Source organism: Misgurnus anguillicaudatus, chromosome 13 (assembly GCF_027580225.2).
Source record: "Misgurnus anguillicaudatus chromosome 13, ASM2758022v2, whole genome shotgun sequence".
NCBI classification, from domain to species: domain Eukaryota; kingdom Metazoa; phylum Chordata; class Actinopteri; order Cypriniformes; family Cobitidae; genus Misgurnus; species Misgurnus anguillicaudatus.
This window is the reverse complement of record NC_073349.2, coordinates 11,755,174-11,774,444: the sequence shown is the minus strand read 5'-3', so window position 1 is coordinate 11,774,444 and position 19,271 is coordinate 11,755,174. Positions and strand designations below refer to the sequence as shown.

At 36.6% G+C, this 19,271-nt stretch overlaps 1 protein-coding gene across 4 annotated transcripts in view; it reads right to left on the bottom strand.

The window, feature by feature from the left end:
* Window positions 1-6,396: 6,396 nt before the first annotated feature.
* Window positions 6,397-19,271, bottom strand: part of plxnb1a (plexin b1a) — a 132,587-nt gene continuing 119,712 nt past the window's right edge. For all 4 annotated transcript variants that reach the window (XM_055187620.2, XM_073875015.1, XM_055187621.2 and 1 more), the window contains 18 exons: window positions 17,834-18,076; window positions 17,346-17,522; window positions 17,112-17,260; window positions 16,057-16,157; window positions 15,617-15,834; window positions 15,354-15,532; window positions 12,931-12,997; window positions 12,675-12,821; window positions 11,354-11,519; window positions 11,162-11,265; window positions 10,989-11,073; window positions 10,661-10,833; window positions 10,410-10,570; window positions 10,182-10,329; window positions 10,027-10,091; window positions 7,708-7,783; window positions 7,542-7,616; window positions 6,397-7,460 (listed from right to left, as the gene is read on the bottom strand). In XM_055187620.2, the coding sequence (XP_055043595.2) occupies window positions 7,356-7,460; window positions 7,542-7,616; window positions 7,708-7,783; window positions 10,027-10,091; window positions 10,182-10,329; window positions 10,410-10,570; window positions 10,661-10,833; window positions 10,989-11,073; window positions 11,162-11,265; window positions 11,354-11,519; window positions 12,675-12,821; window positions 12,931-12,997; window positions 15,354-15,532; window positions 15,617-15,834; window positions 16,057-16,157; window positions 17,112-17,260; window positions 17,346-17,522; window positions 17,834-18,076 (2,439 nt within the window). In that variant the 3' untranslated portion in view covers window positions 6,397-7,355. The remainder of the gene's footprint in view (window positions 7,461-7,541; window positions 7,617-7,707; window positions 7,784-10,026; window positions 10,092-10,181; window positions 10,330-10,409; window positions 10,571-10,660; window positions 10,834-10,988; window positions 11,074-11,161; window positions 11,266-11,353; window positions 11,520-12,674; window positions 12,822-12,930; window positions 12,998-15,353; window positions 15,533-15,616; window positions 15,835-16,056; window positions 16,158-17,111; window positions 17,261-17,345; window positions 17,523-17,833; window positions 18,077-19,271) is intronic.

Here is a 19,271-nt window from a genome sequence, read left to right as displayed (position 1 = left end):
GAATATAAACTCAAACGTGACATCAGCATCTATAAAAAGACAGAGGAATTCATCACGTGCCGTACAGTTATGCTGACTGTGGTTCCTGTAGATTGTCTTGTTTTAAAATTAGAGTTTAAAAATAGTCACCAATCAGAGCGATGCAAGGACATACAGTAGTTGTCTGGGTTAAATGAAGTCTGTTGACACATTACTCATAGTGTTAGATCTGATGATAAACAGTAGGATTATGAAGTATTAGGGGGATAAAACACGAATGTAAATAGATAGACTATAATGGGTTTTACATATGACATGTTACACATATAACCAAAACTAGAGTCTATGAATATATTATGAAAGTTTCATTAAAGCTGGTCAGATTTTTGAGTTTTCATGAATGAAGGTCTTCCCTCAATTCTCGAGCAGTCCCCCATTGGCTTGCACTCTAAATTGAGCACTGGTTCAAGATTGCATCATGAGTCAAAAGTAAATCTGTGTTTATTCTTATCCTTGCAAATGCAAAACTGAACTTGCTATTTGATTAAAACAGTTATATGTAGAAAGAATTTGAGGGATTCACTACCAAAAAACATGTTAAATAAAAAACTGGTTCATAAACAATATAAAGAAATGTATAAAATGCATGGTAAGTCACTTTGGTTAAAGGATCTGCCAAATGCATAGACTGTAAAGGATTTGGCATATTGACACAAAAGTTGGCGTATGTCATTACAATCATGACCTGAGGACCACTTACCGGTCCTGAGAAATGAAAACTTTAAACTAAAAATATAAGTCTGTTTTCTTTAATTTGAAACACTTCTTGCATTATTGCCAAATCACTTGATTGTTTCCTTACGTCTGAATGCCTAAATGTTAATGTAATGTGTAGGACACTTTGTGGACAAATGTTACATTTTATCCTATTTTTCGCCATAGGGGGCTTTATGATAAAGTTGAAAATATCTTACTGGTGGACATACAAACATTTGCTCTAATAGAGAGAGAGAGAGAGACTGTATGGAGATATGTAGAGCAAGTTCAAGTTTACATTCAAGTATGTCTGTCATTCCACAGGAATGAAATGTGCCTCACGGGTCAATGGTGCAACATATTTGTGACCCTGGACCACAATACCAGTCATAAGGGTAATTTTTCTGAAATTGAGATTTATACATCATCTCAAATATTAATAAGCTTTTCACTGATGTATGATTTGTTAGGATAAGACAATATTTGACCATATTTTAGCTAAAAATTTGAGAGGTGATTAGAGAACAAATGAAGGTAGGATGAAACGTTTTTTTGTTGTTGTTTGAAAGCAGATGGTCTGTTCTTTCATTTGATATTTTAGAAGATCATTTTTCTGTAAGGCATTAAACTAAAACTGGGTGGCAACTTAAAAAAAAACACTGACGGGGAAAGAGTTCAGCATGCTTCCAAGCATATTTGATCATCACTTCAACAGTTGCACGATATAAATGTTAAAAATTAGATGAATGTTGATTTATAAAAATAAACATCACAGTCTTAAATGATATTTTCATTGTGTCTTTGCTGCGTCTGTGTTGGTTGTGAACTGCGCTCTGTATCAGTCACACTTGAATCTGAGGAACTACTTTGTTTGGCGGAAGACTAATATTTGTACTAATATAATTACAACTTATTTGTGTTTTATTTGATGAAAACCTGCTATGCATATAAAGTAACTGTTTTATAAAAGCAATAAGCCCCGCGAAGCAGTGGGGTTTATTTAAAGTTGTCAAAAAGAAGTCCTTTGCAACACATATTACAAATGATGAATACACGTTTGATATATTTACGGTAGGACATTTACAAAAAATCTTCATGGAACATGATCTTTACTTAAAGGTGCCAAAGAATGCATTGATACAATATGTTAAAATTGTTTTCTGATATCTACCTATAGAAGCTACACTGAAAAAAATGATTCTGTGCCTTAGTAAATTTAACTTTACTAAATTTAAGAAATTATTAAATTCTATTAAAAAAATGTAAAAAGTAAAAATAACACAAAAAATGTAAGTTAATTCTAAATTAATAAATTATTGAGTAAATTTCACTTAATTTTATTATGTAAAATCCACCCAAATTTGTAAGAAGGAAATTTTGTGTTGAAACTACTTGAATTATTTAAGTAAATATAACAAACTAGGCAGTGGGCTTGTACTTCCCAGCATGCTTTGCATGGGACTGCATTTGGAGAATAAAATTTGAAATTAAACGCTTTTTTGTGTTTTTAACAAAAAAGGAAGACTTGTTAGTGTTTCAGGTTAAATTATCTTTGAGATTTAGAAGAGTTTCTGTTTCTGTTTTGAGTTTTGCATGTGTATAGACAATAAGTGACACGATGAAAATCATGATGTAAACAGTGCTTATGCCAGTACTGAGACCTATTGAGTCTCTTCTTACTTGCTCAACATAATGTGGCAGTTAAATGTGGAAAGTTAAATAGAATAAGAGATTAAAAAGCGATTGGATTAACTTCATTTTAGTATGTAGAAATTAAACCATTAAATTGATTTGGTTGCACATAATTAATTTTAGTGTACTGAACATAAAAAAATTGAGTAAATTCTACTTGAAATAATTATGAATATAATTAATCTGAAATTACTATAATATAATATAAGTACACTCAATTGATAAATTAAAAGTACACTCAACTTAAAAAATATATCTGGAGTTAGATAAATTAATTGTGTGCATCTTCTTGTCATAATAAAATTAAGTAAATTCAACATAACATTTTTTTCAGTGTATGTGGCTTTATTAAGAGCAAAATTATCCAGACATGTCTATTTACAACCCTAGGATTTGCCCCCAGAATAAAATGGTCTATTATTTCCTTATTTGAAAGGGTCATGAATAATAATGTTGAGCTTTGCCCTGATTGGCTGTTTCGCAGAACGGCTCTTTTTAGTAGCTTTGTGTGTGTAAACAGACCTTATGTTTAAGCCTGTATCAGACCAAAATACAGATTTTGAGAAACAACTAATTGTTTGGAGTTTCCATTAGGTTTTGGAACCTGCAAAACGTAACTGTAATGTCAAAAGTAAAACTTCATCATATAGCATTAACTAGCATATAGCGCTAAATCAGCAGTCACAAATTTGTTTTTAGCATAGCAACATTTTACTGACATTTTACTTCATTTAATGTTAGGGGTGTCCATCTCGACTATAACGTCACAGTTAGTGTTATGTTGAGATTGGCCTGTTTTCCAGCAGTCTTTTGTATGCACGAGATTTACATAAGAAGAAGGAAAGAATGTTGAGGCTCATGACCATACACAGAGTTTGTATTATTCATCTATGCCTAGGTAAATACAGTTTTACTGTTAATGTCCTATTGATTTTTGGCATAAAAATAGCACAATTTTGACCCATAATGTATTTTTGACCATTGCTACAAATACTCCTGTGCACCTTAAGACTGATTTTGTGTTCAAGGTCACATTTAAACTTACACAAGCCAACCTGTTGAAAAAGGCCAATTAAACTATTACAGTTTACATTGTTCCAACCCCAAAGAAAGTCAACTTGTGACATGTATTCAAAATCTTTTACTGTAATAGCTATGAGGAAGAGACTAAAATTCATGTTGATTCACTGATAAAAGCAGCTGACATCCTGCCTCATGCCTTCTGGTCCATACAGAGAGACTAAGTCATGTACGGTGCTAACAAAATAATGACAGAACTTGAACTTTTAAGTGAACTAAACCTTTAATGCGAAGATTTAACCATTCTGTCTTAAAATGAAACTTTTTCAACAGTGTATTACAGAACAGCTGATAAAAACTGACGTTTGCTTCAGTTTAACGGCTTATGAAACATTTATGATCGCACATTTTATTTACAGAAATGCGTAGAAATGCACAGGTAAAAAGAGCGAGGAGATCAAACAATTTACAATAGCCTCGAATAGCCAGCACGTCCCTTGCAAGACTTACAAAACAATCAGTTGTGTATCATACAAACCAAAAGGCCAGCATAACAGTGAACTACAGCGAAAAGAATCCTGCATTAATGTTCAAAGATATTGAAACCTATAGCTCTCAGCCACAGATTAAAGGTAATCTTATAAAAAAAAAACAATTGGGGGGATGTCATAATTACAGAAATTTGGTCTGTACATCAATCCATTTTGAACACAAAATAAATAAATAAATATATAGAAATCAAATCAATTACTGTATGTAAGCAATGCTCAGTGTAAGAGGCAGCAGCTGCATTTAGTTCAGGTTACATTTGTGCATTCAGTGTTCGCACTATGTAAAAACACAGATAGCTGAACTGTCAATCATCAAAAGAACAGCTGAACGAGCCATGATCATAAATGCAGAAACAGCCGAACAGCATGTGACTCCAACAGTGTGCAACTTATGCCAGTTATTGTGTTTTGGTGGTTGGTAGCTGGTTTGTTGCCATCCAATCGCAGCACATTGGCTGGTCGAGCAGACACCATGCTTCAAACCACTGGCTTGACCATTCTGAACTAGTAGAAACCAGCTACCTACCATTTTCCAAAATACAGCAAATCATCTTAAGCAGGGAACGAATTGTGCTTACTAAAAACACTCGGGGATTAACCAGGTTGTAACTGCTGGGCAACTGGTTTACATTACCTTTTCATTTACTAATATTGTACAATTACCAAACATTAGCTATTTCTGTAAATAAGGAAAGATGAAACAGGTAGTTTAGCCATTTACAATTTGGCATCTGATCTAATTTGTATTGCTGAAAGCACATAAAAGCACATCTCCAAATAGCAACTCTATGTTAGTCATGATGTGTAAAAAAAAAAAATCACACAATTTGTGAAAAGTTTAAAAGAAATGTTGATCATGATCGCTTAAAAATAAAAAAACTACTTCAGTCGTAACCATTTCAGCCAAATGTGCAGGGATGTACCGTACACACATGAGTGATTATGTAATTGCAGGTACATTTGGTGTCCCAAATGGTTATATTTTTAATAATTTAGTACTAATCTCCACAGATCACAAGATGTGACAAGCCAGGGTGAATATAATACTTCCTGTGCCTTATATAGCTGAAAATGATAATTTCATGTTGTCTGAATTAGTCAGTGTCAACTCTGCCACTGCCAAACTCCGCCACCAAGGTAGAGTAATAGTGCTGACATTATTTATCAGAACTGGAAGACATACACAAAGACACACAAACTCTCTCTCTCACATACATAACTGTCAACACTGTTACTGTCAAACTCGTTTACCGGGGAAGAGTAACAGTGTTGACAGTATGTAACAGAACTGGCAGTCATGCACAGAGAAACACAAACTTTATCACTCTCTCTCTCTCATATACATACCTGTCAATTCTGTTACCAAGGTAGAGTAACAGTGTTGACAGTATTTATCAGAACTGGAAGTCATACACAAAGACACAAACTCTCTCTCTCACATACATAACTGTCAACACTGTTACTGTCAAACTCGTTTACCAGGCAAGAGTAACAGTGTTGACAGTATGTAACAGAACTGGCAGTCATGCACGAAGAAACACAAACTTTATCACTTTTTCTCTCTCACATACATAACTGTCAACACTGTTACAACTCTGTTACCAAGGTAGAGTAACAGTGTTGACAGTATATATCAGAACTGGCAGTCATACACAGACACACACAAACTCTCTCTCTCACATACATACATAACTGTCAACACTGTTACTGTCAAACTCTGTTACCAAGGTAGAGTAACAGTGTTGACAGTATTTATCAGAAATGGAAGTCATACACAAAGACACACAAACTCTCTCTCTCACATACATAACTGTCAACACTGTTACTGTCAAACTCGTTTACCAGGGAAGAGTAACAGTGTTGACAGTATGTAACAGAACTGGCAGTCATGCACAGAGAAACAAACTTTATCACTCTCTCTCTCTCTCATATACATACCTGTCAATTCTGCCACCAAGGTAGAGTAACACACAAAAGACACACAAACTCTCTCTCTCTCACATATACACAACTGTCAACCCTGCCACTGTCTAACTCTGTTACCAGAATAGAGTAACAGTGTTGACAGTATGCAACAGAACTGGCAGTCATGTACAGAGGAAAACAAAATATCTCTCTCACACTCACAGACGCACACACACACAACCCTGGTAACAGACGTTGACAGTAACAGAGTTGACACTAATTCAGAAAAAAGAAAACCATGATTTTCAGTTAAATAAGATATGTTTTACATTAAATATTATATTGCTATGGCCTGTGACATTTTGTGATTTCGTCATAATGGGTACCAAATTATTAAAATAATAACCAGTTGAAAAAATGACTTGACACCAAATGTACCTGCAGTTACACAATCACCCATATGGAGATATCTGTACCCATTAGGACAGCCAGGTAAACCATATTTGTTTTAGTGATGTAAGCCAACAAGAACATCAGAACAGCACACATTAACACTGAAGAATAAACCATCGAAGACTATGTAAAATTTACAACCAAGCATGTTGAACGTTACATGACACAACCTATTTACCTAAATCAATTGTCAAGTGTGTTAATCAGGTTAACCTTCCATTTACATCATTGATAAAATGTGACTCAAAAAAAAAAAAAGAGGTCTACACGTGCGACATGCATGTGCCAACCACTTATCTCTGTGAGTACCCATGCATGTTAATGAATATAATACTGTAATCTATGCCATATGAAAACAGTACATACGGCTCTGTCAGGGTGAGGTCCCTTTAACCAGTGTTTCTCACAAATAAACATGTTTTGGATAAAAACAAAGCATCCTAAAAATTATTTTTCAGACCAGGATCACGTAACATCATTAATTTAGACGTCCTTTATAAACAATCCTTCATAAACTCTTATTATTAAGACATTGAGCGTGGCAGTTTACAACACCCTCCCAAACTTTATGTTGGTCTGCGTAAGACTTGCTTTGAGCAATATTCAGATAATGCATAAAAAATCTGAAGCACTAGCAAACCGGATGCTTCTCTATCAGAAACATCACACCAACAGAAAAAGAAAACGTTCAGGCAAAGCGTACAGATCTTGTCGGGCACCCCGTGTGGCGAATGCATGAAACCTTCAGCAAAAGCAAAGAGAAAGAGCAACTCTACAGACCAGCAACAGTGTATGTGTGTAATATCTAAGACAGATATAACATCTACAAATGCTGTGTCTTCGACTGTAACAGCGTTAAAGATCTCAATTTCCCCTCTGTTCTTCTCAGGATCCTTCAGAACCGCAGGAAGTGAGAGTTCATTGCTCCGGGCAGGGTCTCTGCTCTCTCATTGGCTGTCTTTATTTCAGTCTTTCAAAGTGTCTGTTCGCGGTCACGGGTCAAAGGTCAGTGACTTTATTCTCCACAGCTGCGGCGATCTGTTGAAGCCTGTATCCCAGCTGCATCTTCTGAGCCGTTGAATCCTCCTCTAATGCTGTGATAATCTGATCATAGATCGTAAAACAAGTTTAGTCTAGAAGCAATTGAGTGTCCAGCCCTATATAACCACAAGCATCAAGTCTCACCTGATCATAGTATTTGTTGATATACTTGTATAACTCGTGCAATGCCACCAGATGATTCACTTCATTTGAGTAATTCTGCAAGATAGGCAAAGATTTTATTAATGATTATTTATACACATCAGATACAGTGAAGTGAAGTATGTATAGGAAAGCTAAATATCCTTACCCTTGAGAGTTCAGCTAGTGAAGAATTCATCTCCTGGTCACTGACAGGGATGGTCTGTCGTATATCTGAATAATATCTGGTGAAATACATTCATCAAGGTAGTGTGAGTGCCAAAAATATAGTAGTTGCATATTAAAACATTTTTATAAGGCTTGTTGGAATGCTTGATTCTGATTGGCCGGTTGCTACATATTCCCAGATAACAACCGGTCAAAACGAATAACATGCTGCAAATAATTTTGACAGGTACAGTTTATTATTACACAAAACTTAAATATAAACATGTCTTTTAATTATTTCAAACAAACAATAAAGATGTTTCATCTTATCTTCATTTGTTCTCTTTTTAATCACCTTTCAAATATGGGTAGGTTTCTTCAAAAATACCATATTTTGAGCAAAAAGCTGATAGGGTGATTAATCGCATACAAAATAAACTTTTTTGTTTCCATAATATATGCATGTGTACTGTGTGTAATTATTATGTACATATAAATACACAAAAATATATATATTTATCAAAATATATTTAAGAAACATTTACGTGAGTGTGTATATTATATAAATATTTTATATTTTATTACTACAAATATATATTATTTATATATGTATTTATATGATATATACTTAAAAGAAATGTGTATATTTATATGTTGGTCGTTTGGCAAGATGACAAATTCAAAAATCTTTTTAAAAAACTTGTTTTAAAAGCATGCATCAGGTTTATTTCAATGCACATAGTGTATTTATGTTATTTTTATGCAATACAAAATTACATTTGCTCCATTTTTATAAAAGTTAAGACTGAATGGACCTGAAAATGTCAAATGGTGTAACCGTCAGTTGCACCAAAGAATGAAAAATATTAAATATTTTATCCACCTTGATGGCATGTAAGCGTAATGATAAAAAAATAATTTTAAAATATCATTTTATTCATTATTTATAAATGTACATTTTAATGCGTTTTTGTAATATTTGTCCTGACATATGCTGAAAACAGCTCTGTTTTCTAAATAATCTTGGACAAATGATGTAAAAATGTATGTAAAAATATCATATTACACTAAACTAGATCATTATATTTTACTCCACATTTTTAATTAATATATTTATATTTTCATTTAAAAAAATACTAGTTACATCAATTGACACAGACCGGTTACACCACATTGACATTTGCAATTATCCCCCAAATATTCTGTCAAAATGAAATAAAACCAGAAATTTTAGACTTGGTCCTCAAAAACGAGAATGTATGCAAGAAATCTGCTAATTTATTTTAAAATTTGAACCCTTTTACATGTAATTTATACATATGGACACAAAATAATTAATGTCAGGTCATCGCCCCATGTATGTGTGTATTTATATATACATAAAAATTACACACAGGACACACACATACATTATGCAAACAAAAGCTTTTCTTTTGAATGTGATTATCGCGATTAATCGTTTGACAGACCTAAAAGCTGAGAAAATTGCATTTTTGTAAAGAACTTTTGTTGTAGATTAGATTCAGAACGATGATCAAAACATACACAGATTTTTTACTGTATTTGGATCAGTGGATACTTTAGTGTTTTATAAGTTGTGTAAGAGTGCCACCTAGTGGACGAAGCAGAAATATGGATTGCCATAAAAACTTGGCAGGGAAGTGTGTTCTCTTAATTGACAAGATAATTTGGAATTTACGCACGGAAGGTCTGCATTCATTGAGCGAATAAAATAAAATAAATATTTAATGTTCCTTACCTTACTAATGAGGTAAATAGCCATGTAATAAACAGGTTGATATCACATAAATAAGCCCCAACAGTGTGATCAGGACCCGACGCAAAGTGGAAGGTCTTGTATCACACTGAAGGGGTTTATTTCACGATAACAACTGGCTGTCTGTACATTATCCTGCTTATTACACTGATATTTACCTCATAAGTAAGGTAAGGAACATTAAATATTGATTTGAAATATTTTATTTGCTAATTTTTAATGAATGCAGACCTTCTGCGAGGAAAATCCGTTTATTTCCGGTTTTAAGATGAGACAAGACAAATGTCACAAACACACTATTTGTTTTTATAATTTGTAAATATAATGTCATATAAGTTAATAAAATACATATTTATACTTGATTTTTGTGTAATATTAAACTGTACTATCTGGCAATAATAAATCTGCAAATGTCAGAACTGGCCAATCAGAATCAAGCATTTTAGAGTGCTGTGTAATAATTCTGCAATAACAACCAGCTGCTTATACATTACGTCTTACGAAATAAATATATTGACCTCTGTTTATAATATAAATGCATACCTTTCCACCATTTGTTTGTAGCGTGGGATATCTCGCGCATACAGAAGCTTATTGATCGGGGAATCCTGCGTGTGCAACACATGAAACATAAAAATACTAATTTGATCAAAAATACTATATTTTGGGTTCATCATGCTTCATTCTGATTGGCTCACCCTGCCCAGTTTGTGGTCGGCGATGGTACAGGAGTCCATGAAGGTCTGAGCAATGACTGACAGCACAGAGTCTACATTATCAGAGGCCTGAACGTCAAAGATGAACTGAGGGTTTTTTAGGATATTGATCCAGAATCTCAGCGGTAAGCTGTAAAACAGAATCAAAAATAAGTTGTGACCCAAAATACTCATAATTCTTTGCTCATCAAAAACCTGGAGTTTACAAACCTGTTTGTTTTCCATATGTGAATGGTCTCTGGGTCTGTAATGTTGTGCTGTGCCGCCAGGTCATCCAACAAGTCGAAGAAATATTTCACAGCCAAAGGAACCGGTCGACTGGTACTCAAAATCACAGTGAACAGATCGTCTACGAACTTTTGCAGTGTACCCTAAAAACAAAGAGTGAGAGTGATGCAGCGCTCCATGCTTTTCCCATTAAGCAGGTACTCTATAAGGGGCGTCGCATTTGTATGTGGTACCTTTACAGACAGCAGACGTGTGAGGTAGATCTCCGGTATGGCCTTGGCTCTCTCACGGTCTTTATCTCTCAGACTGCCTCGTCTGTGTTTGGGAAGTTCTGCCTCCTCATTGGCCTTCACCAGATGCCATTGTTTAACTCCTTCATCATCTCCATCCTCCAACATTGGAGTCTCTGAGAAAATAATATCATAGTCAATATTAAAGATATCAAGGTAATTTTTCACAGAATGATCTTTACACTATGTTGGATGAGTTTTCATAGGCAGGATCACAAATATCTTACATATTAAATGAAATTCATCTAGATAATAAATGTGTGAGACTCACTCTCTCCTGGTATGTAGTCATGGCTGTCATGGTGGATTTGCTTGGACTGTCGTGACACTAGTGTTACTGTGGCACCATCGGGAACCTGTAGGGAAAACATACATATCAGCACTGACCTATAAAAGTGTATCTTTTATTTTACTCTAAATAAACAATCTTTAAGCTTAACAGACCTTGTAGTGCTGTAAGGTGTTGAGGCGTTTCCAGGACCCCTGAACCACTGATGTCAAATCCTGATCTGACAAGATCAGATGACCAGCCATTCCTGCTCTCCATTCTACACCAACAAAAACAGAAGTCATTCGTTTTTATCTGATGATTGTTTCATTGTCTTAAAATATGAGATCAGATCCAGCGACTCTTACCCAGATGAACGGAGTCTGCAGTGGGTCTGTGGGAGTATGATGTGCCCTTTAACGTCTGCTCCAGGATCTTCTCCTTCACCTGAGTGATGGTGTCACAATCCAGGACTTTGGTAGGGACCGTCTGTGACTCACCAGCGCCTCCGCTGCTCACCAGAACATTTAGAGTCTATGGAGCAACATTAAAAAACATTCAATGTAGGTCATTAAAAGTTTTGGGTTCAAATGCGCGTGCTAATAACATTTCGAAAAGCACCTGTGTAATGTGTAAGTGTAGTATAATTACTACTACAATCATTTCAGGATTATGTCACCAGGTTCGAGGTAGCAAAACCGTCATACAAACTACAATGCTAAGTACACTAACCTAAAGGATTATTAGGAACACCATACTAATACTGTGTTTGACCCCTTTTCGCCTTCAGAACTGCCTTAATTCTACATGACATTGATTCAGAGGATGGGTACATGGTGGTCATAAAGGGATGGACATGGTCAGAAACAATGCTCAGGTAGGCCGTGGCAATTAAACGATGCCCAATTGGCACTAAGGAGCATAAAGTGTGCCAAGAAAACAGCCTGCACAGTGGTAACAAGGCATGATGGATCCATGTTCTCATTTTGCTTACGCCAAATTCTGACTCAACCATCTGAATGTCTCAACAGAAAACGAGACTCATCAGACCAAGCAACATTTTTCCAGTCTTCAACTGTCCAATTTTGGTGAGTTTGTGCAAATTAAAGCCTCTTTTTTCCTATTTGTAGTGGAGATGAGTGGTACCCGGTGGGGTCTTCTGCTGATGTAGCCCATCCGTCTCAAGGTTGTGCGTGTTGTGGCTTCACAAATGCTTTGCTGCATACCTCGGTTGTAACGAGTGGTTATTTCAGTCAAAGTTGCTCTTCTATCAGCTTGAATCAGTCGGCCCATTCTCCTCTGACCTCTAGCATCAACAAGGCATTTTCACCCACAGGACTGCCGCATACAGGATGTTTTTCCCTTTTCACACCATTCTTTGTAAACCCTAGAAATGGTTGTGCGTGAAAATTCCAGTAACTGAGCAGATTGTGAAATACTTAGACCAGCCCATCTGGCACCAACAAACATGCCACTCTCAAAATTGCTTAAATCACCTTTCTTTCCCATTCTGATATTCAGTTTGGAGTTCAGGAGATTGACTTGACCAGGACCACACCCCTAAGTGCATTGAAGCTACTGCCATGTAATTGGTTGCATTTGCATTAATGAGAAATTGAACAGGTGTTCCTAATAATCCTGTAGGTAAATGTATATTTCCACCACAAAGTGCAGATGTGGTTCTCTTACCACAGTATGGTAGTCCACATCTTCTCGCAGTAGTCTGTTATCGTTCAGCGTGTATTTAGCTTTGCCTGAAACAGCATCCACGGGACCCTTATCCACCTGATGCTTAATGGCTCTGAACATCATGTAGAAAGACTCGCCTGCCGTGTCCTGTCACACAACAGATAAATGCAAAACAAAACGTCTGAAATCAACCAGTCATCTTTCTTGGATGTCTCTTTAAATAACTCTAACACAGAGCAGAAGAAGCATTACTAACCCTGAGGAAGGAGTACAGGCAAATAGACATCCAGTTTGTCAAAAGCTTCTCCACTACAGACTCAGTCCTGTTAAAGAGATTCATTTCCACTGAGGATCAATCATTTCATACAGCTATTATCAATTTCAGTCATCTACATCATGTACATAAAGAGCATTAGTGAATTTTGTGGTTTCATATAGAGTAATGGTGATTCGATGATTCCACATGATGGGGATTCAGTGATTAAACTGAGATAAATAGCAATTTTGTGGTTTTATGTGGGATAATGGGGACTCACTGATTCCATATAGGTCAATGGAAATTCTGTGGTTTCATGTAAATAAATAGGAATTCTGCTGTTTCACGTAGATAAATGGGAATTCTGCGGTTTCACGTACATAAATAGGAATCTTGTGGTTTCATGTAGATAAATGGGAATTCTGTAGTTTCAAATAGATAAATGGAAATTCTGTGGTTTCACATAGATAAATGGGAATTCTGTAGTTTCAAACAGAAAAATGGAAATTCTGCGGTTTCACATAGATAAATGGGAATTCTGTGGTTTCACGTACATATATAGGAATTCTGCACTCTCACATAGATAAATGGGAATTTGCGGTTTCACGTACATAAATAGGAATCTTGTGGTTTCACGTAGATAAATGGGAATTCTGTAGTTTCAAATAGATAAATGGAAATTCTGTGGTTTCACATAGATAAATTGGAATTCTGTGGTTTCACGTATATATATAGGAATTCTGCGGTCTCGCATAGATAAATGGGAATTTGCGGTTTTACATACATAAATAGGAATTTTGCGGTTTCATGTACATAAATGGGAATTCAGTTTTACGTACATAAATAGGAATTCTGCGGTTTCACGTAGATAAATTGGAATTCTGTGGTTTCACGTACATATATAGGAATTCTCCACTCTCACATAGATAAATGGGAATTTGTGGTTTTACGTACATAAATAGAAATTCTGCTGTTTTTCGTAGATAAATGGGAATTCTGTAGTTTCAAATAGATAAACGGAAATTCAGCGGTTTCACACAAATAAATGGGAATTCTGTGGTTTCACATAAATAAATAGGAATTCTGCACTCTCACATAGATAAATGGGAATTTGCGTTTTTACGTACATAAATAGGAAATTTGGGGTTTCACGTAGATAAATGGGAATTCTGTGGTTTCACATAGATAATTGGAATTCTGTCGTTCACGTACATATATAGGAATTCTGTGGTCTCGCATAGATAAATGGGAATTCGGGGTTTTACATAGATAAATAGGAATTCTGCGGTTTTATACAGATAAATGGGAATTCTGTGGTTTCTCATACATAAATAGGAATTTTGCACTCTCACATAGATAAATGGGAATTTGCGGTTTTACGTACATAAATAGAAATTCTACTGTTTTTACGTAGATAAATGGGAATTCTGTAGTTTCAAATAGATAAATGGGAATTCTGCAGTTTCACACAGATAAATGGGAATTCTGTCGTTTCACGTACATAAATAGGAATTCTGCTGTTTCACGTAGATAAATGGGAATTCTGTAGTTTCAAACAGATAAATGGAAATTCTGCGGTTTCACATAGATAAATGGGAATTCTGTAGTTTCAAATAGATAAATGGAAATTCTGCACTCTCACATAGATAAATGGGAATTCTGTGGTTTCACGTACATAAATAGGAATCTTGTGGTTTCACGTAGATAAATGGGAATTCTGTAGTTTCACACAGATAAATGGGAATTCTGTCGTTTCACGTACATAAATAGGAATTCTGCTGTCTCACATAGATAAATGGGAATTTGCTGTTTTACGTACATAAATAGGAATTTTTGCGGTTTCACATACATAAATTGGAATTCACAGTTTTACGTACATAAATAGGAATTCTGCGGTTTCACGTAGATAAATGGGAATTCTGTAGTTTCAAATAGGAATGGGAATTCTGCACTCTCACATAGATAAATGGGAATTTTCAGTTTTACATACATAAATAGAAATTCTGCTGATTCACGTAGATAAATGGGAATTCTGTAGTTTCAAATAGATAAATGGGTATTCTGCTGTTTCACGTAGATAAATGGGAAATTGTGGTTTTACGTACATAAATAGGAATTTTGCAGTTTCACATACATAAATGGGAATTCACAGTTTTATGTAAATAAATAAGGAATTCTGCTGTTTCACGTACATAAATGGAAATTCTGCGGTTTCACACAGATCATTGGAATTCTGCGGTTTCAAGTAGATAAATTGGAACTTGCTGTTTCACATACATAAATAGGAATTCTGGGTTTCACGTATATAATGAGAATTCTGTGGTTTCATGTAGAATACAGGAAATCTATGGTTTTATGTAGATAACCATTTCATGTACACTAATATGTATTCAGTGAGAAACAATGATATGAGATGTGCTGACCTGCGCAGCATGAGTTTAGGGTTCTTGGTGATGTACTGCTCCACCAGGTGACTCAGCAGAGTTTTTAAGATGTCTGTGAAATATTCCAGCTTGCCGTGCAGCGCCACCGTGAGGAGAGACGCCACGTACGCCCTGTCCCTCGGAGAGAAGGTCCGCTGGGCTTCCAGAGTGTGAATGAACTGTACAGAAGCACATAAACACAACAAATGAAGAACTCTAAACCTTTTATAGACCCTATACCTTATCTCTGAGGAAAAGCAAACCTTGGTGAGGAACAGCTTGCTGTTGAGAAGGTTAGACAGCTGAACCAGGCCTTGCTCTACGGTGGCCCGGCGACAAGCCGGAACATCAAGGTCTCGTGTTAGCGGTGACTCTCTGTGACCAGGGAAGAAGATCCTCTCAGAGTACCTACGATAGTCCAGGAATGGAATTCCAGATCCCATGAGATCGCTGGATACGTCCATCATCTCCGTCATTAGATCTGCATAAAATGCAGAAGTTCTTTATTATCACATACGCTTATGATAAAATAAACAGCATTTGGCTGTTGCGTTTCTATACTGGTAGATCACTGCATAAGCAGCTCAAACGTCATGGGTTTGATTCCCAAGGAGACCAACATACTTATAAATGAACTGTAATTTGCTTTTGGATTAAGGCGTCTGCCAAATGCAATGTAAATGTTTATATGGCAATGTCTGACCTGTGAATTCCTTTTTACAGCGATCTCTGACACTGGTCTCCAAATTCTCCATCTGAATTTGAACTTTCTTATAGTCTCGTAGGGCTTGCTTGCTTTTCCTCCTGTTAAACACACACATTCTCATATAATATTACTCCCCACTGTTATAGATGCTAACCCTAGTGTCACATTAGCTACAAGAGACAGAGCGACAGGCTACCATTCATTTTCAATGGGAGTAGCCGTTTGCCAGCGACAATCGACGAGTCTGCCACTGCGGCGAGCAAGGTGGGGCCAAAATAGAAAAGAAGGTTATTTTATGCAAATGCTGAGCGATGCGACAAAGCGACTGCCAATCGGAGTGAAGTGGCAGCGTGAAGTAGATCAATGGCTCGAGTCGGAGAAAATAATTCAAGGTGGTGGAAAATGCGTATTTCTGTATATATCTGATAAGTTTGGCATTTTATCTCATATATTTTGTTATTTTATTGAGAAATAAATACTTTTAAATTCAAAAACATCATTCTTGTAACTTAACAATACCCTTGAAGTGACTTTTGATAGAGCTTTACTGTTGCCAAGCAACCAGGAGTAGGCATGCCCAGGAATGCCCATCAAGCGAGTGCGTGTCGCTCGGTGTCGCTCACTTTTTTAGCTTATGTGACTCTATAAGGGTAAGTCTGCAAGATGTGTTTATTCTCAGCTGCCTGTCCTGGTACTGGCCAATAATATGATTTACACAATTTAATGCAAGTTGCTTTGGCAAAATCATATGTTTAGAACATAAATATATGTAATGTGCACTACCAGACAAATATTTGGACACAACAACACACACTTCAATGGCAAGATTGTGGGTTCAATCTGAGGGAAAGCACATACTGATAAACTGTATGGTTTAGTGCAATCTACCAAATGCATAAGTGTAAATCTTAAAATTTTGGTTCTTCAAAGTAGCCAACCTTCACACAAATTACAACAAAACTAGGAATTTAAACAATTTAGATCAAGCACATCCAACCTCCGACTGGTGGTCTATGTCTAACATTTACATGGCTGATCTCTGTTGCAAATACCTGTATATGAGGACGATAACCAGCACAATAAGAGCCACAATAAAGGCTCCCACCCCGACTCCAACTTGAGCTTCCAGAGGGAAAGTGGCCTGACCCTGTGAATCATACTGCAGCCGACCCAGAGAGAAGTTGAGATTTCCCATCCTCACCTATTCACACACAAAACACTTCTTTTTATAGCACATCACTAGGAAACACCAAAACAACAAAGGGTTCAGATACAAGTTGGCATACAGTGAATTCTGGGAGTGCGTCATTGGAATCTCGTTTCTTGGACGCTGACACCGGTGGCTGTTGTGCTGGCGGCTCGCAGTACAAATGATTCCTGGTTAAAGTCTTGACGGTGCACTCTCCATCTCCAACCAGGGCCACCACCTCTTCCTTAGATATGGCCAGGTCCAGGTTCTCCCCCTGAATCAAATGTTAAAGAATATACATTTAAAGATGAAGGAATTTGTACTATGCTTGCATTATGAAAGGTTCCCAAACACTCCTAACATTTTCTTGTTTTGAAACTAAAAATATCTGATTCAAAGTTGTTTTTATTTTCCATCATACCAAGCCTGTTTACCCATATGAAATAACATAAAATCAGTCAATCAGATTGGAACCTTGTTTGGGAAAGCACATTATCTGATATAAATGGTTGTGGGACATAAATAACTCGCACATGAATAATTAACCCACGAATAAGAGATGATAGATATGCATTGAACTCTAACCTCAACAGAGATGATGCTGCCGGGTTTGTGGCGGAAAGGTTTGCTGGGATCGTGTTGATTGAGGTCGTGAAGAACAGGGTTCGGCTCATAGCTGAAGGGGCCGCCGTTGACCGCCTCAAATTCAAAATGGAGGTTATCCAAGAGGAAGTGGACGCTTACTGCGGCACGCAGGGCCTCGGGCCCCACTTCTGGAGTGGGACACAGGATTAAAGTGGAACTGTTCACTGTGCACTGCTCTTCAACCTGACAAAAACCAGAACATAAACCACTTAGGAGCCATATAACTTTCACAATTGGATGTGAACATATGTGACCACAAAACCAGTCACTAAAGGGCGATTTATAGTCCGTAGCCTGACGTGCACCTCGCAAAAATTTTAATAGCGCGTCAGATCTATGCGGACCGCAAGCGCCATCATTGGTCCACCAGAACCCCTCCCATCAGGTAAAAAAACTGCGTCATAGGTATTTCCTTTTGTGACGGTGAAAACAAAGATGAGCCAAAGTTGAGGAGTGATTTAAATCAAACTGCAACAAAAGTCGCTGTCTATTTACTTTTATCATTGCTGGTCTTCTCAAATCATACACAACAAGTTGCTGTTTCTTCTTCGTTTGTGGGTTAACTCGCCAAGCCTCTTCTTCTCTGACGGTCGCGCTGCTACTGTGGTTTGCGCGTGCGTTTGCACGTCGTCGCGAAGGACGACGAAAAAGTATAAATGAAAACCGACGCGGAACCTACGCCGTAGGACCTACGCACGACTATAACAAGCCCTTAAGGGGGCGTATGCACCAAAAACGGCAGGTGGACACTAACTGTGGGTGCTTGCTAGCGGTTTTGCAGCTAAGCGTTTTTGGTTAAATCAAAATATTGAGAAAATCATTCTTAGCAACACATATTAGGAGTGCGCGAGGCAAAAACTAACGTGGGGTTAGTTGTAACATGGACTGTATACATTGTTGCACAAGGTTGAGCGTTTGGTTTTCTGGTATGTCTCCCGCAAATTATTGGAAATGTATAATGTTAATGTAGAGAGAGTTATTGATGAACGAGTGTTTTGGTGGCATGCAAGTACATTTTTTCATCATATGTTGTTTTCGGTTTCTAAGTTGGGTGTGTAAGATACCAAATCCAATGCTATGTCATCTTAATCAGTGTCTTGTTGACTAAAACATAGCATCGTTTTGAAATATGTCTTAGCAACTTTTTTGGTGGGCTTGAAAATATTTTGACCCAGCGCGGTTAATTGTAACGCTGTGTTACAACTAACCTCTCAGCACTTACGATATGAAAACCGCTAATGTTAGCGTAATTCTTGCAGTTGTTATAAATAAGCTACACACAAATGATTGCTGGCTGCCAACAAAATAAATCTGCATGTCTTATCAAAAATCGTCGGTCAAATATCTTTAATATTGATTGAATAAGGTCACGTCAAAG